A 22,609-nucleotide genomic window follows, 5' to 3' on the forward strand; every position below is an offset into this window, starting at 1 on the left:
GAATGCAAGAGCTCATCAGAGTTCCTCTGCATCTCTCTCTTCACCTTCTGCCAAGGAATCGACTGCTGACCGCACTGGAAGCCTGCAAAACTGCAACAAAGTAGCAAAGACGATTACTGCAACTCTATAACGCTGATCCTGCCGCCTTCTCGACTGTTTTCCTGGTGGTGCATGCTGTGGGGGTAGTCTGCCTCCTCTCTGCACTAGAAGCTCCGAAGAAATCTCCCGTGGGTCGACGGAATCTTCCCCCTGCAACCGCAGGCACCAAAGAACTGCATTACCGGTACTCTGGGTCTCCTCTCAGCACGACGAGCAAAGTCCCTTGAATCCAGCAACTCTGTCCAAGTGACTCCCACAGTCCAGTGACTCTTCAGTCCAAGTTTGGTGGAGGTAAGTCCTTGCCTCCCCACGCCAGACTGCATTGCTGGGAACCGCGTCTTTTGCAGCTACTCCGGCCTCCGTGCACTTCCGGCGGAAATCCTTTGTGCACAGCCAAGCCTGGGTCCACGGCACTCTAACCTGCATTGCACGACCTCCTGAGTTGTCCTCCGGCGGCGTGGGACTCTCTTGTGCAACTTCGGGTCAGCACCGTTTCACTCCTCTTCGTAGTGCCTGTTCCGGCACTTCTGCGGGTGCTGCCTGCTTCTGAGAGGGCTCCTTGTCTTGCTCGACGCCCCCTCTGTCCCCAGACGCAATTGGCGACATCCTGGTCCCTCCTGGGCCACAGCAGCATCCAAAAACCCTAACCGCACGATTTGCAGCTAGCAAGGCTTGTTGGCGGTCTTTCCTCAGGAAAACACTTCTGCACGACTCTTCACGACGTGGGACATCCATCCTCCAAAGGGGAAGTTTCTAGCCCTTGTCGTTCCTGCAGAATCCTCAGCTTCTACTGCCTAGTAGCAGCTTCTTTGCACCCACAGCTGGCATTTCCTGGGCATCTGCCCATCTCCGACTTACTTGTGACTTTTGGACTTGGTTCCCTTGTTCCACAGGTACCCTCGACTGGAAATCCATCGTTGTTGCATTGCTGGTTTGTGTCTTTCCTGCAGAATTCCCCTATCACGACTTCTGTGCTCTTTGGGGAACTTTAGTGCACTTTGCACTCACTTTTCAGGCTCTTGGGGTGGGCTATTTTTCTAACACTCACTGTTTTCTTACAGTCCCAGCGACCCTCTACAAGGTCACATAGGTTTGGGGTCCATTCGTGGTTCGCATTCCACTTTTGGAGTATATGGTTCGTGTTGCCCCTATCCCTATGTGTCCCCATTGCATCCTATTGTAACTATACATTGTTTGCACTGTTTTCTAAGACTATACTGCATATTTTTGGTATTGTGTACATATATCTTGCATATATTTGCTATCCTCATACTGAGGGTACTCACTGAGATACTTTGGCATATTGTCATAAAAATAAAGTACCTTTATTTTTAGTATATCTGTGTATTGTGTTTTCTTATGATATTGTGCAAGTGACACTAGTGGTACTGTAGGAGCTTCACTCGTCTCCTAGTTCAGCCTAAGCTGCTCTGCTAAGCTACCATTATCTATCAGCCTAAGCTGCTAGACACCCTATACACTAATAAGGGATACCTGGGCCTGGTGCAAGGTGTAAGTACCCCTTGGTACTCACTACAAGCCAGTCCAGCCTCCTACAGTGGGTCTGTAGAAAGGTTCATACTAGAAAATCTTGCAGAACAGATCATGCGAAGTGTCCATCCCGCCAGATCTGGCTGACCAAGCAACAATCCTTCAGGGACGTGTGGAGAATTGAGACATAGCAGCCTGGCAGATGAACAAGACTGGTACACCAGCACAGTGGTAACATCATTCGTTCTAGGCGAGTGAGCGTGTAAGCCTTCTGGGGGCTGCTTCTTGGCTAGTCCATAGCGGATCTTAACCCATAAAACAGTCCATTGGGAGAAGGCCCTCTTTTGTACTGTTTTCCCTTTCTTTGCTCCAGTGAAGTCCAAAAACAGTGGATCGTCCAATTGATGGTCTCTAGCCCAACAAATGTATAAACTGAGCCTTTTAGGGTCAAGACGGTAAAGTCATTCTTCCTCCTTGTGGGGAGGGGGGCAGGAGGGGTGAGGTGGGGTGCAGAAGGTCATCAAGGTGTCATGGTAGACTATGTGTACGGCTGTTGGACTGACAGGGCCTAGAGTTTGCTCCCTTACCTTATTGATATGATGGCAATGACGAACGCTGTGTTGATGGTCAACAGACATAGAGGACAGCTGTGCATCTGTTCAAAGGGTGTGCACATTAGGTCAGAACCAAATTAAGGTCCCACTGAGGCATCACAAAAAGGTGTTAGCAGGAACATGTGTATTGACCCTTTCTAGAAACATACCACAACAGGTGTTTGAATAGTGATGGCTAATCTGGCAAATGTAAAAAGGTTAAAAGGGCCGCAGGATAACCCTTAACTGTTGCCACAGCAAGGTCATGCTGGGCTAAAGATAAACAAAACAACAAGATGTCAGGCAACTCTGCATCTAAGAGTTGGATGTTGTGGTGGGATCACCAGGCAACTAACTTCTCCCAGGGTATAGCATTTTGGTGGATGGACATCTGCCTGCCAAAATGGCTCCAACCACTTCAGAGGCAAGGTTGTGATGGACCTGCTGCTGCGATAAGATGTCTTACCAAGGGAGCAGCTGGATCAGAGGAAAAATGCTCAAGGCCTGAAGTTCCAGGTACACCACTACCAATGACCAGTCCAGATCAACTATGACGACTTGGGCCTGGTGTTTTCAATATTCTGGATAGGGAAGGTACAGCTAGAAAGATATACCTAAGTACTGAGCACCTGTCACAGTGAAAGGCCTCTCCAAGGGAGAACTGCTTTACAAACTCCAAGGTGCAAAAGCTTATACACTGCACGTTCTCTGTGGTGGAATAGATAGAGCCAGGGCTCTCCCCATTGCTAGAAGATGCCCTGTGCCATGTCATGGTGTAATTGCCATTCTTGATCCAACCAAGCATTTAAAGATTCTGCCATGTGCAGGGAAATCAATGAAATGCCCTGAGTATTCAGCCACCTGCAGAGACAAATAACCTTCTGACGTAGAACCCCGACCCCACACCACAACGTTTGTTACAATACCACATGGCGATTACATTGTTCATAAGAATCTTTACCCATTTCCCCTTGAGGGCCTTCAGTGCTGAGCAAATCGCACACACCTTCAGCAGGTTGGGGTGGAGGAGGAGGCAAGTCAAATCCGAAGATCAGCGTCCTCTCCTCTCCACCTCACCCAGGTGGCCTTCCCAAACCAGCAACAATGCATCTGTCATAATCAGTAGCTCTGGGTGGTGTGGGGAGAGAGGTCTGCCACAAGTCCAATTGTGACTGACCAACCACAACTGTAGGTCTCTTGCACGTCTTCCAACTCCTTGATGGACTCTAATAGGTCCCTTGGTACTGAGCTATTGAGAATTCAGATACCACTGCAGAACATGCATGTGCCACCTGGCATGGTCCATGAGCAGGATGCTGGAAGACAAAGAGGCTAGGAAGCAGATGCCACTCAGAACCAGGTCAAGGGCTGAAACACTGGACTCGTTGAAGCAAGGGGAAGGCTCAAAAAAGCACTATGTCCATGATGGTTCCAATGAAGGGGAGTCGTGAAGGAGACAGGTGTCACTTTGGCATGTTGATGGAAAAGTCCAACAGTGTCAACAGGTGGGCCGTCGTCTGGATTTACTGGGGCAAGCCGACCTTCCAGTGGTCGAGGTATGGAAGGACTGTTATTCCAGACTGCAACCACCACCATTAAGTGAACACTGGAGGGGCTCTAGTGAGACCATAATAAAGCACAGAAAACTGAAAATGCTCATGGCCTTCCTTGGACTCCAGGTAGAACCTGTGGGCCTACAGGATGGGAACATGAACCTGGTCGTCCTGCAGGTACAACACCAACATCCAGTTTCATGGATCCATGAAAGAGAGAACCTGGCCAGTATCAGCATCCTGAATATGTCCTTCTGCAGGAAGAAGTAGAGGGGTCAAAGATCTAAAATAAAGCTAAAGCCTCTTTCCTTCTTCTGCACTGGACAATAATACCCATTTCTGATTTCAAGCCCGGAGACCTCTCTATGGCTCCTTTCTACAATAAAGTCTGGACTTCCTGCAGAAAAATGGGCAAATGGTCCCAAAAAAAAGTCACTCTGTTATAGGCAGTTTAGGTGGCAGGAGGGAAGGCAATGACAGGTCATAGCCCCTTCGGACTATCTACATAACCCACCTGTCAGACATTATTGCTTGCCACTCGTGGAGAAAATTTGAGAATTTGCTTTGCACAGGGTAGACTTGTACCACCAACCTGAGTTTTGCCTATTACTTCCTCCCCTGCAACCTTGAAAGGACTAGGGTAGGTTCTGCTACGGCGTGGGCCTTGGCACTGCCTGAAAGCAAAACCACTAGCAGTGCCTTGAAACAGGAAAACTTGCTATGGATACTGCCTTGCGGTGTAGAAAGACTGAGGGAGCTCTGCTTTCATTAAAGCACTCAAGGGTATTTCCATAAGTGATGTCTGGACATCAACTGAGAAGCCAGAAGATCATATTCATGCATGGCGCAGAAGCACCATGCTAGCCCTAACCGCACTGCCCTATTGTGTCCAGTGCTGAATGGATGATGTATTTGTCCACATCCATCCATCATGAATGATCTGTGCTAAATTGATTCTTAAGTCCTCTGGAAATTGCTGGTAAAGTTTCAGCTACGGAATCCCATAAAGCATGGGCAGAGCGTCCTGGCAACCAGCTGACAGACCTAAGGGCAAGGCCCCTCCATTCTCTTCCACTCCCTATTCGTCAGGGCCACAGGGAAGTAATGGTTGAATCTTGCACCTCCGGGCTCTCTGAAGACGGATGCTGCATGAGAAAGGCAGGGTCACCAGGAGCTGGTCTATGGCAATGTGCCACTAATGTATTTACTAATGAGCATGAACAAGGTTTTGTCTAGGAGTCCATAAGGGTATCAGTAAAGGCTTCATTAAATGGTAGCAGACTTTCCAAAGAAGAGTGTCCAGGTTGCATGACCTTGTGAGGACATTAGTCTTTACTTCGATAAAAGGCATTTGTAAATCTAGGACTTCAACAGCCCTTCTAATTACCAAGGCGAAGGAACCCGACACTTCTGTAGAAGGACTGATGAGAGGGTCTTCGTACACAGTCCTTAGTTACGCATTTTCTTTATCATTAAAATATCTTCAAATTCAACAAAAATTGCGCTGGTAGAGTCCCAAAGGAGGATATCAATTGTTTTAATACGAATTTGCCCTGCAAATGGGCAGATCAAGTCTGTGATTTGAGAAGACATAATTGAGCACCTGAAATGCCTAATTTGTGGTTAGCCAGCTATGGTAATTACACTAATATAGTATGTAGTATATTCAACACTGTCTGCCTATTCATCTGTCTCCTTTCTTATACGGTAGGACAACATGACTCCCCTTCCTGATATAAGGAATTTGATCATTCACAATACAATAATTAAAAAGGCCATCAAAGACACATGTCCCAGGAAATGGATTGGCTATCTAACCCGTTAATCTGACCTTATCAGAGCAAGAAGCTCCCAGGCCATTACACAAATAAATATCTGACCAACCATAATAGGATCAGGGCAACTGACTGAACGTCCGCTATAAATGTTCACATTTTTCCTTTAATCTTAATGGTTTGGCAGGTCTTTGATAAACTGTAATTTACAATGTAGCCAAGCAAAGTAATAACACCAGGATTCCTTATAAATAGAGGCTGCCTTCTTACATGCCACTTTTTTAGTAGGATTAGCCCCAATTGACCAAACTTTTCTACATTTTGTTCATAAGTGATTCCTGAATCGAGAACTACCTTCTTGCCTGTCATTTATATTTACGCTTTGATAGACCAGACATACACCTACGTAACATCTTGGTGGTCCTACACATATTACTGAAGCGACAATTAGTCTATTTCTGCAAATCATCTGCTTCCTCCCCTATAAAGTCAGTATACTGATGCAAGCCAAAACTGTCTTGTCATTACTGATTCTCCCAAAAATAGCAGTCAACCAATCTGAAAAGGATTGCTTAATATTGTTCCAATAAACTATTCTACTATTAGGACAGTTATAATTCCTAAGGGTTTGGCTGTCTACATAGTCGGTAATAGAATTGAAGCAAAGCTTCACAATTAGCTCACTATTGCCACGGAGATCATGGTTTTGATGACTAAAGACCAGAGCATAGGAGCTTCCCAAATATAAAATACAACAATCTGTAAGAGAAGAGAACTTATCTTTATTCCAAGTAGTGTTCCCAAACATTAGATAGAGGGTGTGTAAAATATATAGGACCAATAGCTTGTAGGTGTTAACTTTCTCCATTCAAGTCTTATTAACTGCCTGTTTGACAGTTTGGGCATCCATTGTTCTGTCAAAATGCAGTATTAGATCTCAATTTTAGCTTCCATGGAATACTAGAAGAGATACGAGAGAAGGAGCTGGGAGTTTAAGATTACAGAGATAAGATGCATATTGGCTCTTGAATCTCAAGGCTGTTGTGAAAGGACTTGCCACTGTTGATCAAAATAACCAGAAATACTTAGGAGCCTAACTTATATATACAATTCTGCCTTTAAATGTAATTGTTATAATATGGTAAAATTCTCTTTTAATTTTATATCCAGGAAGCCCCTTGTGCCCCTGTTTATTGTTGTTTTTTTATATGCAAATATGCAATAGATAGAGTTTTTAAAAAAGTATGAGGGAAGCATAAACATATACATTGTAGATATTTTTTTATTACACATTGGATGGTTTGATAAATTATGGACATTAATATTATTGTCAACTACTCCGTCACTCTAGGCAACAAGAGGTGGAAGTATTGCTTGTGTGAACTAATGATAGCAACTATATAATCATTTAGCCCTGTAATAGTGGAGCTATAAGACCAAGATGCAATACCATGACCTAAAAATATGTAATTTATTAGCCTCCTGCTGCGCACTTTACCTTCACAAATGAAATTTTGATGGTATTGTTTTTAATAGTCATAGAATATGTATATTTTATAATATGAGCAATAGCAAAGTAAACCTACCAGTGACAATCAACAGAGTTTTGGATAATTATCACAAATAAAAAAATATATAAATACAATTAAGGCATATGTTTAATAAACTACTTCTTAGGTATTTGACTTATGAACCATAGTTTTTTTAATACAAATTTGATACTGACACCTTTAAGTTACACCTTGTAATAGTTATGATTTACTTTGGGTGTTACAATATTTCTACTGTTAAGACAGAAAGGAAAGGGGATACGTATTTAAGAGTACATATTAGCACAAGGTGGTGTCTATTTTCAAAGCATTGTTATATTATTAACTTTAATGACAGTCCAAAAATACATTTTAAGTTGAGGAATAATAAACATATTTTTCTAGAATAAATAAGTATTTTTTCTTATATCTGTTAGCGGACTTTGCACAGAAGTGATTATATCAAGTGTCGTATTATATACACTAGAATAAAACTGCAATGTTCCAATGGTGAACTGTGCTAGTATGTGAAATATTACTTTAACTAGGAGTAATACTTACCCTTACTAGAGACCCTTTTGAGTAAGGATTTCACACAGCCTGGTACCTAATACTAGAATTAGGCGACTGTAAGTGTGATATATGAGAAAGATAAGAGGGTCTTCTTACACAGTCCTTAGTAACGCAATTTTCTTTTCATTTAAATATCTCCAAATCCAACAGTAATTGCGCTGGAACAGTCCCAAGGGAGGATATTAATTATTGTAATATGAATTTGCTCTGAAAATGCGCAGATCAATTCTGTGTTATGAGAAGACATAACCGAGATACTTAAATGCCTAGTTTGCGGTTCAACATTCATGGTAATTGCCATAATTCCAAACCTCTTGATGTAATTAAATGTAGTCGAAATATAGTATGCAGTATATTCAACACGGTCTTCCCATTCATTGGAATATGCAGGCTCTCTCGTGAAAAAAGGTTTACGAACATCAGCATGAAGTAATTATCTAAAAGAATTTCAAGCACATTCTCCACGCACTAACCATCCTATTTAGTGGAAAAATTAACTTTGCTTAATTGTCACTCTCATCAGGGTTTAATTTGTAAAAAGACAAATAAGTGTGAGGGTCCTCGTCAGGACGCCATTGCAGCCTGAACCACACCTTAGCAGTGCTGCCAAAGACGGTACCTACACAACTACTAACCATCACACTGCTACACGTGTGACTATTTAAACTGTTCAAGGCCCCCAAAGCTGCAAGAATGGACTGGGTGGCAGGTATTAGTTGTTTTCATGTATATATGAATTAAGAAACTGTTGTTCTGCTCACCTTAAAATTACACAAACAGCACCACCATCTAGGGTTAGGTGAAGTCTCTCAATTTCATTATCCGGACCAATAGTTCAATCTTGCACACAAGAGAAATATTAATAACGTTATCACCAGCCATCAAAATACTAGTTAGATGACTTGAGCAGGGCTTCTATATACCTCTTCAGCATCAGTTTGAGTAGATTTGTGTTTAAAGGCATCAAGATTGTTTATCACCCATGACTGCATAATGTGAGAATGTTCACATAGTGATCTGGTACTGCTAACTACTTCTGTAAAAATTTTACCATCAATATGGTCAGTGCCGCTATAAAATGTGAAAACAGGACTACACTGCCAAACAAATTTGGACCTTATTTACTGTTAACTGTTAAAAGGGTTCTAGGTGCACACACCTTAAGCGGAAAAACAAATACACTTCAGGGGGAGAGACAGCACAAGACAATGACCCTTGCCTATCCAGGCTGCTAATGCTTAAGGAAAAGTGTTTGGCCTCTCCAAATACAGGGCAAGGAATATGGAACTATTTGATCTCACATGATCCAAACTTTATCTTTTCACAGGATCTCATCAGTTTAGAATCCAACATGAATCCTATACATTACAGTAACAGGTGTCAAACTAAGTTAACAAAAAGGTGTGGAAATCAATATTCTATAAACAGAAAATTAAAATCACCAATACCCATGTAAGGAAAGATCCAGGAGGGAGACACGTTTATCAAGCTGAACAACCTGGGATACCCTAACATGCTTATTAATATCTACTCCCCAAACGCATCCCAGGATTCATGTGTGAAAATGATTGCCACTGAGGTAGTTAGGGAAGCAGAGGGAGAGGTCATACGGGGTGAGAGTTCAATTTGATATGGGGCCCATACTTTTTGGCCCACACTTCTATTGCTCTAACCTTGCCGACTTTATTATGAAGGCAATGTCTATAGCTCTCTGATCTCACTTCTCTTATCAAGGATTAAACGATGTCTGGCTATTCCGGCACCTTAATTACATCATATAATTTAATCACAAGGCCACAAAGTCTACAATCAGATAGGCCTCCTTTTAAGTGTGAAACTATTTCTACAGAGGCACCAAGATGCACAAATAGCCATTTTTACACCAAACCACGCTCATGTAACAGTGGAAAAATAAAGGATAGAGGGACAGAGATGCATGGAGGTCATGCTACGAGTGCTTCAGAAATCCCATACAGTGTGTGGTGATGCAAAATGAGTTAAAAGTTTTCTTTCCTCACAATACTCTCAAGCTGTAAATTGTGACACCTTTAAGGACACAAAGAAGGTTAGTAATAGCACTGACAGCTTTTGTGTGGAGATAGAACAATAATTGGAATAGCAGCTGACTAAAATCCTGTTAAACTACAAAGGCAGCGCATCAAATAACTGTATAGTGGGGGTGTAGAGTCAGGGGTGATGAAACTCTCCTTCTAGGAGAAACTTTGTAGATTTCCAACAGAAACAGTATACAAATCTGGAAAATCTATCGATCAAAATGAAGTGCGGGCAGCTATAAAAGGGACATGTCTGAGGAATAGGCCAGGTTCCAGTGGGTTCAAGGCCAAATTTTACAAATTTCCATTCACACCCTTCAGGAACCTCTCGCTGTACACAGGAAACAGGGTTGAAATCCACAATGTGAGCTGTAGATAAATATTTCATTCTCAAACTTTGTAATGGTTCGCAAGAACGTAAATCTGACAGTCTAACAGTATTGTTCAACAATTATGTTAAAGATGTTTATGAAAAAAAAGTCCTGCAAATTGGAGAAAATGATGACATATTTAGGTCAAAAACACCTGGTGGGTTTCATTTAAGGACAGACAAGACCCAGATAGTATTAGCAAAGGGACACACTTGATGAGAAAGCTCAGAGAAGGAATTTCCCCGAGCTGCGGCAAGAAGGAATTTGGCATGGTTATCAGGAAGTTATTTAGGCCATCTTATAGATAAAATAGGGCTAGGGACACAGACGAAGGGCTAGACTGTTGCAAGTTATAACTTGAATTTGGGTGCATAGATCAAGACCTGGAGAGGTATAGTTTACGAAGGGGAACTAGACAAGGATGCCCCTGAATCTCCCATCATTCACCCTTTCAATTGAGTCCCCATTATTAAAATATACAGCCCTCTCCAGAAATCCTACACTGCCCTGGAAGAGAGAACCAAAACTGCAACTATCTTTGGTACTTAATGGGTGGGTAAATCCATGAGGTGGTACTGTGCTATTTGGTAGAATTTTAAACAGCAAATACTGATAGGCCTCTCCAGCTGAAGAACACATTTCTCCTGGTTGGGGCGAGTTGCTGTACAGAAATGTTCTATTAAATCTCCTTTTAACTATTTGAGAATCTGCGTATACCCACCTTCAAACCAGGAATCCAACTGCTGCATCAACTCCTCTCTAAGGTCTTTTGGGCATGGGATAATGGATGAGTGAATACACAAATACTGATTGCATCTACACACAGTGGAAGACTGACTTGCCCCAACTTACTAAAATACTACCAAGCATTTCATCTGTACAATTTCACAGAGTGGTCAGTTATAGAAAAAGGGAGAAGGTGGCTATGCACGGACCAAGCCGTGGTATGGAGGGCTCTTTGCAACCCAGCATGGCTTCCCAAGAAAGAAGAGGCCTAGGTACAGCTATGTGTCAACATTTACATAGGTTTATAGGTTTAGTATCAACTTGCGGCTAAAACAAAGCCCACAGACTTTCAGACTCCCAAAACCTAATTCAGCAAACCTTTAATTTTGCATCCACTCTGACAGACAACATTTTCTACTGATGACAAGAAAGGGGTTGTAGGACAATGGCAGATATATGTCTGATATAATCACAGGAAGTTTTAACCTCATCCTGGATTCAGAAATAGGTAAAACCGTTTATTCCACTGAAAGCAAGACAAGCAATTTGTGGGAGGTCAGCAAACATAACTATGGCATGATACATTACATTGCGGAGTCAGGAGGTTTATATCTAGTTCACACAAACGTAACCATAATTCAATAATTAATTCTCTTTTGAATCCATTAAGACTCAAGTAGTAAGTGCAGACATATCTCCTTATAGTCAGTCAGATCATGTCTTAGTCGAATAAGAGTCACAATTTGAACCTGCACAATTTATCCCAAAACATTTTAATGTGGGTACATAATTATTTTTAGACTGAGTGTTCTGCGTGGGGATTCATAATAAAAAAAAGAGGACTTTTTAGTGGACAATTTGAAGGCCACTGATATATTAATTGTAGGAGAAACTCTGAAAGACTCCTTGAGGGGTTGCTGCATAGCATCAGTTAGTAAACAGCAAATGATGGGAGCTCAGATAGGAGGTCTTGAGTAAGATTTACAAAATCTTGAGAGAAAGGCTTCAGTGGTGCAAGATGACTCTGTAGTGATTGGGGGTACAGCAAAAGAGGTCAGCATTGGCTAAATTAGTAGACTGACCGGTGATCAACATCTATCAGACCAATACTCCTGGGAAGTTTGAGCTTGGGGAAAAAAAAGCTAAAACACTTACACAACAATTAAAAATGCAGCAGATTAAAAGACAGATTGAGCGCTATAATAGATAAATGGAATTTAGTCATAAATGTAGAGAAAGTCTTTCAAGTCTTAGGATTTATTATACTGACTTACATCAGAGGGAGACTGAATACTTGAAAGTGATAGCTCATTACATAGCGGTTTCAGCTCACTTGAATTAGAAAATGCAGCAGGCAAAAGATTGATACATCGAATTTCAAAGGAAGTATTAAGAGTTCCGAAAATTTAAAATAATAGACAAATGTGCAGCCCAGATAGCCTACCCAGTGAGGTATATAAAATTTGAGAGTATTTAAAGCTGCTGTTTTTCTATAAAACATACTACATTCTTGACATTCTGCCTTAACTGAAGTGGTTAACAAACCTTGTAAGGTCCAAAGCACTGCCCCTCCTAACTACCTATCTCGCTGCTTAACAATGATACCAAAATATATGAGAAAATATAAGCAGACAGGTTGATTAAGGTGGTGTTTGCCCTGATTCATGAAGGTCAGCAATGGTTATTCCGATTTTCTGGTTGGTATCTTTGACACATATCACAGTCCAAGTGGCCAATTTTGAGCAGTGACCCACTATCAATCTTCCTTGTGGATTCAGAAATGGCATGTGACGGAGTTCCTGGAGTTACTTAAAAACTGTTGTGTTTCAATTTGAATTACCAAAGCAATAGGCATTAAACAAACAGCAGGAAGCTAGGATTGTAGTTGATATCCTTCTGAATTTTTCAAGGTCAGCAAAGACACTCAGAGCTAGCCCTTATCACCCTTAATATTTTCTTTAGTCACTGGACCTTTGGTATACTTCAGAGTTCATAATTCCCCCTTTTGTTCTCTAAGACTTAAAGTTAAAAATCAAAGCATTTGTGGCAGATAGGATTTTATACTAGAGATGGATTAGTTACTTACCTGTAAATCCTAGTTCTCTTCCAGGGGTATCCTCATCAAAGTCATAAACATTGAATATTCCCGCCCTTGTGCGGGGACCCCGGAGCATATATATATATAAAATACATACATATTATCATGTGTAAAACAGCAATGCAGGCTATAATCATAAATAGGCTAAAATGCTTTATTTCTATGCAAGTTTTTTTTTTTTTTTTTTTTTTTTTATATTATAAAATCACAATAGATCATCAATATCTACCTAAGCCCCAAAAACTGGACTTAGGGAAGTAAACAGCAGTAAATATCAGAGAAAAATAGAAAAAAAACCACATTGAAAAACAATGAAGCATTCTTAGCCAATAGGCTGCATGCAGGTTAACACAGGAGAACCATAAAAACTTTGGCACCGTGCCTTTAAGACCCTGAGCACCTCCAGTATCCCACCATGCCTCAGGGGTGAAGGGAAGGTGACAGTTGGTTCACAGTTAGGTCAGTACTTTTTTACGGTGACAATCTGTGTAACTGATCAGAAAGATAATCTGTCCTGCACTTCTAGGAGACTTAAGTCCGGGGAGGGGGGTGGGTTGTTTATGACTTTGATGAGGATACCCCTGGAAGAGAACTAGGATTTACAGGTAAGTAACTAATCCTTCTCTTCCAGGGGATCCTCATCAATAGTCATAAACATTGAATAGATTAGCAAGCCCATCCCTAAACTCTGCGGACTGTCCGAAAGAAGTGCAGGAAAGAATACATATTCATGCAAATAGATTTCTAAGAGAGGCCTGCCCCACCTGGGCATCCGCTCTTGCATCCGAGTCTAAACAGTAATGCTTAGTAAAGGTATGCACAGACTTCCATGTAGCAGCCTTACAAATCTCGGAAATTGGTACATTGTTAAGGAGGGCAGCAGTAGCCGCTTTTCCCCTTGTGGAATGCGCTTTTGGCCTAGCCAGTAATTGCTTATTAGCCAGTTGGTAAGTGTTAACAATACAAGACACAATCCATCTTGATATCGTTCGTTTAGACGCTGCCTCTCCTGTTCTTAAATGACCATAATTCAGAAACAAATGGTTAGAATGTCTAATCGGTTTTGTTTTGTCCAAATAGAATTTCAGCACTCTTTTTAAGTCTAAAGAATGCAATGCTTTCTCAGCCGGAGTCTCCGGATTGGGAAAGAAAGTCGGTAAAGATATAGTCTGATTGATATGGAATTCTGACACCACCTTCGGAAGGAAAGATGGGTGAGTTCGCAGAACCACTCTATTATCGTGAAAAACCGTGTACGGTTCTCTGCAAGACAGAGCCTGAATTTCGCTGACCCTCCTCGCTGAAGTAATGGCCACCAAAAAAGCCGTCTTCCACGTAAGGTGCTGTAAAGAGGCCTTGTGGATAGGTTCAAAGGGAGGGCCCATAAGTTTTGACAGGACTACATTCAGTTCCCATGGAGGAGAAGGTCTCCGAATGGGAGGAAAAACCTTTTTCAAGCCTTCTAAAAAATCCTTGACTACAGGTATCGTAAAGAAGGATTCCTGAGAAGGCGACTTACGATACGCTGTAATTGCAGACAAATGAACCTTAATAGAAGATACCTGCAGACCAGACTTCGCCAGATGAAGCAAATAGGACAGTATGACATCCTCCTGAGCTCGTATGGGATTTATACCTTGTTGAGAGCACCAGATGTAAAATCTCTTCCACTTAAAAGCGTAAGAACGCCTCGTGGAAGGTCGTTTTGACTCTTTCAAGATGTTCATGCACTCCTGTGACAGCCCTAGGTGCCCATACTGTAGGAATTCAGGAGCCATGCTGTCAAGCTCTGAGAGGGAAGGTTGGGATGTACGATTCTGCCTTCCATTCTGCTCAGGAGATCCGGTCTGCACGGCAACCTCCTGTGAGGTTTTTCCGATAAGTTGAGTAGATCCGTGTACCAGAATTGGCGGGGCCATTGTGGTGCTATCAGAATCATTCTGGTTCTGGAGTTGTAAAGTTTGTTGATTACTGCCGGTATGAGGGGAATCGGTGGAAAGGCGTAGAGAAATATCCCTGACCAGTTGATCAACAGGGCATTCCCTTGAGATCCCGGACGGCAGAACCTGGATGCGAAGTCTGGGCATTTCTTGTTTGCTTCGTCTGCAAAGAGATCCAACTGGGGTCGACCCCATTGACCGAAGATGTCCTCGACGACTTCGTCGTGTAGGACCCAGTCGTGCGCGTCTTCTAGATGTCTGCTCAGGAAATCTGCCTCTACGTTTTGCTGACCTGGCAGGTGTACCGCTGTGATAGACATTCCCCTGGCCAGGAGCCGATGCCATATCGTTTGGGACTCTCGAGACAGAGGTAGTGATCTTGTTCCCCCCTGTTTGTTCAGGTAATACATTGTGGTTGTATTGTCTGTCTGAATTAGGAGAGATTTCCCCTGAACCAATGGAGAGAAAGATTTGAGAGCCAGATGGACCGCTCTGAGCTCCAGTAGATTTATGTGATAGATCTTTTCCTTGTCGGACCACAGACCCTGAGCTTGGAAGGAACCCAGATGAGCACCCCAACCCTGAAGAGACGCATCCGTTACCAGAGTGTCGGCTGGAATTGTCTGGTGAAACGGAGAACCTATCGACAGGTGAGGTCTGTGCATCCACCATTGTAGTGATTGAAAAGCCGCTGTTGGTAGTCGTACTCTGTCCTCCCAGCGACCAGTCTTTTGGCTCCAGTTGTTCTCTAATGCCTCCTGAAGGGGCCTCATGTGTAGCCTGGCATTCGGGACTATGAAGATGCATGAAGCCATGGAGCCCAGAAGCGATGTCACCTGACGAGCAGTAGGTGCATCGGCTGTTAATAGTTGTTGACACTTCCTGTGGATTGATAAAAGTCGTTCCTCCGAAGGATACACTCTTTGGAGCTCTGTGTTTAGTATAGCTCCCAGGTAGTGGAGGTTTTGTGTTGGAATCAAGGTTGACTTGTTGTGGTTGATTTGAAGACCTAGAGACTCGAAAGTTCTTAGTACAATGTCTCGATGTTTTCTCGCCTGATCCGGAGAGGAAGCCTTCAGTAGCCAGTCGTCCAGGTAGGGGTAGACGAATATTTTTTGCCTTCGAAGATGTGCCGCTACCACTGCTACACATTTTGAAAAGACCCGGGGTGCAGACTTCAGGCCGAATGGTAGGACTCTGAATTGGTAGTGCTGTGACGCTATCTGGAAACGTAAGAATTTCCGATGTTTGGATGCTATTGGGATGTGAAAATATGCATCCTGTAGGTCGATGGAGCACATCCAGTCTCCCTGATGCAGTTGCGGAACAATCTGGTGAAGGGCTAGCATCCTGAACTTCTGTTTTCTTATGTATTTGTTCAGGAGCCGTAGGTCCAGAATTGGCCTGAAGATGCCCTGTTGACCTTTTTTCGCCACCAGAAAGTAACGGGAGTACAACCCTTTTCCTTTTTGTGCCGGAGGAACCTTTTCTACCGCTTTCTTTTGTAGGAGTGCAAGAACTTCCTTGCGTAGCAGGCTGAGATGAGAAGGAAAACATCTTGCTGGCGGCAAGTGTGGCGGAGGTTTTTTGAAAAGGAGAGAATAGCCATGTTCGACAATATTGAGCACCCATTTGTCTCTTGTGATGGAGTGCCACTCGTGAAGATGATGCGTAATACTTCCCCCCACCGGAGTGGTGCACAGTGTTGAGGGAAGCAATGCTTCATTGCTTTGTTGGTGTCTTTGCTGTAGACTGTTGAGGTCTACCTGCCCCTCGGTCTCTTGTGGGTCTACGTGCCTGAAACAGGGGACGTCCCTGTCGTTGTTGTGGCCTCTGAGACCAGTGAGGGGTTTGAACCCTCTGCTGGAATGGTCGTCTGTCGTACGGCCTGTACCTCCGCCTGAAGTCTTTCTTACGTTCCAGACCCACTGCCCTCATAGTGTCCACCTCCGTTTTCATTCGGGCCATCTCTTCATCCGCGTGGGTACCGAACAACGAATTCCCGCTGAATGGAAGGTTTAAAATGCGTTGCTGTGCTTCCTGTTTCAGACCCGTGAGCCGTAGCCAGGAAGACCTCCTAGCGCAGATTCCGTGCGCATACCCATGCGCAGCCAAATCCGCCCCGTCCGCCGCCGCGCTGATGACCTGGTAGATACTAGGCCCCCTTCCTGCAAGATTTCTTGGAAGTCCTGTCTATCTTCCCTGGGCAACTTTTCTGTAAATCTGTGGAGTGAGTCCCACAGAGAGCGGTCATATCTGCCCAGAAGTGCTGAGGCGCTGGAGACCTTCATAGCAGATGCCGCCGTACCGCACATCTTTCTCCCCAAGGAGTCTAGGTGTCTGCTCTCCTTATCCGGGGGGACTGTGGAAGATGATGCCACAGAGTGTGTTTTTCTGGCTGCGGCTAAAATAACAGAGTCCGGTGGCGGATCCTTCCGCAGGAATAAAGGATCTTGCTCCGGAGCTTTGTACTTCTTTTGAATCCTAGCCGGGGCAGACTTGAGAGTGGCTGGAGTCAGAAAGGTGTCCATAGTAGGTTGCAGCAAACCCGGTACTAGTGGCAGCAGTTTTCTCGAGACCGATCTGTGTTGTAGGGTCTCAAAGATAACTGAGGATGAGGTGGCCGGCTCCGGTACCTCAATATTTAGTTTCTGCGCTCCCCTTAAAAGAACCTCATTAAAAGTGGTGATATCATCCACCGGTGAGATCCTAGCAGGTGGAGAATCTGTCAGTGTGGGGGAGTAGCGCCCAACAGACGATCCTGAAGAAGACCAAGAAGGTGATCTTCTGTGTGGTGTTCGCGACCTGGTTCTCCTTCGGGAACGAGACCTGCTACAAGAAGCTGTAGCAGAGTGTGCAGGTCTTGTGGTCGGCTGACGAGAAGCAGAACGAGCCCGTCCTGCTCTAGCTGTAGGCGATGGCGTTCTAGGCAATGAGGCAGTAAGAGAATACATCCTAGAGTATTGGGAATCCGGGGATGCTGCCGGTCTATTGAGGCTCTCTAACCATCTAGGTGATAGAGTGATGGGAGAAACATGCCCCGATGAGCCCGCTCTAGAATGGGATGATGCACTCCGTATAGAGACCACCGGTGAGGGAGCTTTTTCCGCTGGCTCTACTGCCTGTGACACAGCTGAAGGTTGTGTCGACGTCGATTGCATCCTCGACGTCGAAAGTTGCGATGGCTCGGCTGTTCTCGACGTCGAAGGTCTTGACGTCGAAGGCCTTGACGTTGAATGTCTTGACGCCGATCGCCGATCGCGGGACCTGGACCTACTCGCCGTCGTGTGTCTCGACGTTGAGTGGCGAGTGGTCGACGGCGGATGTTCATGCCGTCGTGGTGTTTTTGGCGTCGTGTCCTTCGACGCCAAGGGGCGAGATGTTCTCGACGGCGAACGGGAGCGCCGGAGATGGCTCGATGCCGAACGGCGGCCTGCCGTCGACGGAGATGTACCCCTGTGCTGTCCATGCTTCGACGCTTTGTCCCTCGACGTCGGTCTGGTCACCGTCGACGGCGATCTATGCCGGTGAGACGGTGGCGCTGATGACGTCGATGGAGAACAAACAGGCACAATCCTACCTGACGACGTCGATCTGGCCATTCCTTCTGTTGTAGGTCTGGGAAGTGAAGAGGATGTTGACTTTTTCCTCTCCTGAAGCCAATGTAGCCTGATTTTCTCTCTGTCTTTGAGAGTCCTCCTCGACATCTTCTTACAATACTTGCAGGTGTCAGGACAGTGACTCTGTGGCAGGCAGACAATACACAGAGAGTGTGGGTCTGACTGGGCTTTCTGCTTCCCACAAGAAGGACATTTTACAAAAAGAGATGGCATTTTCTGTCAGAAAAGACTGCCAAACTCAGACAAAAGATGTTATTTGTCGAGTAAACAGGAAAAACACTATTTTTAGGAATTTTTCTGAAGAAAAAACTCAGAAAAACTGAGAGCTCAATGCTCCAGGATCCTCTCAGAAGAAGCCGGAAAAAAGAACTGACCTAACTGTGAACCAACTGTCACCTTCCCTTCACCCCTGAGGCATGGTGGGATACTGGAGGTGCTCAGGGTCTTAAAGGCACGGTGCCAAAGTTTTTATGGTTCTCCTGTGTTAACCTGCATGCAGCCTATTGGCTAAGAATGCTTCATTGTTTTTCAATGTGGTTTTTTTTCTATTTTTCTCTGATATTTACTGCTGTTTACTTCCCTAAGTCCAGTTTTTGGGGCTTAGGTAGATATTTATGATCTATTGTGATTTTATAATATAAAAAAAAAAAAAAGAACTTGCATAGAAATAAAGCATTTTAGCCTATTTATGATTATAGCCTCCATTGCTGTTTTACACATGATAATATGTATGTATTTTATATATATATGCTCCGGGGTCCCCGCACAAGGGCGGGAATATTCAATGTTTATGACTATTGATGAGGATCCCCTGGAAGAGAAGTCAAGATTACGCTACCAGTCTTTGCTCCAGTTTTTGAGGAGCTTGGTGCACTCTCTGGGAGGAGAGGGGTTGGAATACATGAACCTATATGTGTACAAACACAAACGAAGATTATATTCTCCAGTGATCTTAACTGGTCAAGTGTGAGATATCTTGGGCTAAAAATCTTTCAATGGGATGACCACTGCTAATTATGAATACTGGCCAGATACACACAGCTAAGATGTTAATTTTGCAGAAAGGCAATTTTCTTTCTCAAGCTTGCCCTCTACATATGGATCTAAAATTGCTTTAAAAAATTCAGAATGAGTCCTCAAAATTGATATAGGCTTCTATACCATCTGGAATGGCATGAAAAAAGCTGCATAGATTATTTTCTCAAGCGGGGGTGGGTTGTCCTGGACATACAATTATATTACTGGCCAACCCGAATTAAACAGATTATGTTTTGCTTATTAGAAGAGAATAAGGAGAGCTATTTTGTACTAATAATAAAGTAAGAGCATCCCCTTTCCAAGCAACTGGATTTCTATGTTGGTTTAATGATTCCTAGTATTTCAGAACAATTGTGTTACTCTGTAGGTATCTGTTAATTGCACGTAGTGCTGTAGATTCATATGCTCTCCATACTCCTGCCAGTGTTGGGCTCGGATTGATGCAACTTGTTTTTCTTTGCAGAAGTCTTTCGAGTCACAAGGTACTGGAGGCTCCTCCTCTTATGGTGAATGCACAAGGGTACTGACTTCATTTTTTTAAGATTGTTTTCCGCACAGCAGGTGAGAGTAGGAATGGAGTAGAGAGTAGGATAGTACAGTGACAATGCATTTAACCTAGAGAAATGATAGAGAATTGTGCAGGTTGAAGATATCTGTAGCAAACACTACCTTCCGTGAACATTTAATTGTTTGTTAAAGGTGAAAAGGGACAACAACCTTAGGTAATAATTTTGGGTGTGTTTTAAAGACAACCATGTCATTGTGGAACCTGGATGAAAAGCTCTTGTAATTTAAAAGCCTGTAGTTCATTAATATGCCCAATTAGTGACATAATTGGTCACTAGAAAGGCCATCTTCCAGGAGAGAAACTGTAAAGTCAAGAGTGCAGTGGTTCGAAAAGCGGGCCCTGAAGTCTGATGAAGAAAACATGGAGGTCCAAAATTGGGGCAGGTAGCACCTTAAATAGGATGACACATTTAACGCCTTCCATGAAGACTATAATGATCTTGATCTTGAATAGTAAGGAGAGTTCCCTGTTCTGCATACAGGTGGCAATGGCAGCTAAATGTAGCTGTACTGAGGTGTAGGCTAGTCCTGACTGTTGCAAATGTAAAGAGGTAGCAAATCATGTCTTGGACCATTGGAGTAAGAGTTCAAGCAGTTTTAGGTACAGTAGTGGAACCTTTAGCACTGTGCACACTGGTGGGAGGATGTTTGGTTGCTCTCCTATTAAGTTGGGGCAGGACTAAGAGGTCATACTTTACATAAACTATCTGAGATGTATTTAAACAACTAAATAAGTATACCTGCTTCAGATGCTGTACTCCATCCCATCTGGCATAGTAAAAAAAAAAAAAAAAAACATCTTCAATAGCCAGAACAACACATGAAGTCTTGCTGTCACCAGACTTGAAATCAAAAACTAAAACAGAAGACAAGAAAACAAGACTTCTCAAGCTTTTCACATACGATAAAGAATAATATCCACGTACAGACTGGACCATCAATGGAGCCACAAACAGAAGCAGAGTGCTGCTCAGGACAAACAAGCACTGTATCATACCCCTGCCGGACCCGCCTAGTCCTCACTCCATAGAAAAATGCAATGACCTGAACCTTTTCTTCCCTGAAAAACTACAGTAGATCCAACACCACAACAATACCAAACCTGCTTCATCCCATACACCTGCCCCTTCTGTAGAATCCCACAATGGTTAGCCTGCAAAGACAAATCTCTCCAAGATCCTGCTGATACATGCAACTCGCTCTAAGCCATTACTTATGACGATGCTGTCTTACTACTCTCTTTCAACAAAGCTCTCTCTGGGGATTCTCTCTTCCCCTACCTACCACTGTCTATGCCTCCCTCACTAAAGGCATCTTCCGAAAACTTCTCAAGAGAGGCCAGATCCTCCCACTCCTAAAGAAACCTACACTAGACCCTGATGACCTCTCCCACTACTAGCCCATCACTCCCTATCTTTCAAGGGAAAACCACTGAAAAAGCAGTCTATGTTCAACTCCAAGACCACATCAATGATCAACATCTCCTGCACAATCACCACTCTGGCTTAAAATGTTACTGCAGCACAGAGACCGCCACCTTACACTTCATAAACAATGCTCTCTTGACTACAGATGCAGGTGACTCCTGCTACTTTTGAACCTCTCAGCTTTTTTGGGCACAACTGTCAATCATAATCTCATATGCACTCTTGAGTCTCAAATGGGATTGACTCGCAATGTCCTCCACTATTTCTACTTTGTAACCAACACCACTTTGTTCAAATGGCCACCTCGAGGTCACAAAAGATCCCTATCACGTGTGGAGTCCCTGAGGGTTCTTCATTGTCTCCTGCCATCTTTACCCTTTGTATCGAGCTGCTTGGCGCTCTACTCAATAAATAACAGTATTAAGATTCAGCAATATGCTCATGGCACAACTCTACTTAGGAGTCTCTTCTGCTTCAAACATTCAATGCCTTAACCACTTGCACATCGATCAGATCTGGATTCCCCTGCCTACCTGAAGATGAAAAAGATTAAGGCAGAACGCCTGTTACTGGCCAAGAACAACAAACAAGATACAGGACAAACATGGCTCAGTTACATGAACTTTGATCAGCTCTCACTGTGGCAACAGTCCACTTGCCTTCCTCAACCACTGAATGCTTAGTAACTTGGCTTCGCCCTAGACACCAACATCTCCCTCATTGACAAAAATAAAAAAAAGATGGCCTGGTACCAGCTCTCTCTTCTAAAAGAAAGCGACGTCAAATCTGCTGTTCAAGACCACGTACTCTTGCATCTGTATTAATTCACAACTGTAAGAATAAAGGGCTACATATTTTACAGTGCGTAACTTTACTTTAATTCTTCTCTCCATGGCTGGGCGACTCACCTTTTTGATGATACCAAGGTATAGCAGACCATCTGTCCAACGGGCCAGCACATCTTGCCCCTCCCAGAAGCGTGTCAGGGTCTGAAAGCGGGGCCGCTTCACCTGGCTGCAGGATGCCTTGGGGCTGGTGTGTGAGCTGCGGCACAAGGGGGGTGATGAGGTGTCCTCCATCACATTCTAACCATCCTAGAGAACAGCAAGAAGCAGTCAGTGAAGGGGTGAGTGAGAAAAGCAATAAGAAGAGTAT

The 22,609-nt window shown here is 43.6% G+C and overlaps 1 protein-coding gene across 3 annotated transcripts in view; it reads right to left on the reverse strand.

Moving 5' to 3' along the window:
- PHF1 (PHD finger protein 1) overlaps positions 1–22,609 on the reverse strand; it is a 607,606-nt gene that overhangs the window by 551,579 nt on the left and 33,418 nt on the right. For all 3 annotated transcript variants that reach the window (XM_069241858.1, XM_069241855.1, XM_069241857.1), the window contains exon 2: positions 22,363–22,548. In XM_069241858.1, coding sequence (XP_069097959.1) covers positions 22,363–22,533 — 171 coding nt within the window. In that variant the 5' untranslated portion in view covers positions 22,534–22,548. The remainder of the gene's footprint in view (positions 1–22,362; positions 22,549–22,609) is intronic.

The sequence above is a fragment of the Pleurodeles waltl genome, chromosome 6, assembly GCF_031143425.1.
Source record: "Pleurodeles waltl isolate 20211129_DDA chromosome 6, aPleWal1.hap1.20221129, whole genome shotgun sequence".
In the NCBI taxonomy this organism is placed as follows: domain Eukaryota; kingdom Metazoa; phylum Chordata; class Amphibia; order Caudata; family Salamandridae; genus Pleurodeles; species Pleurodeles waltl.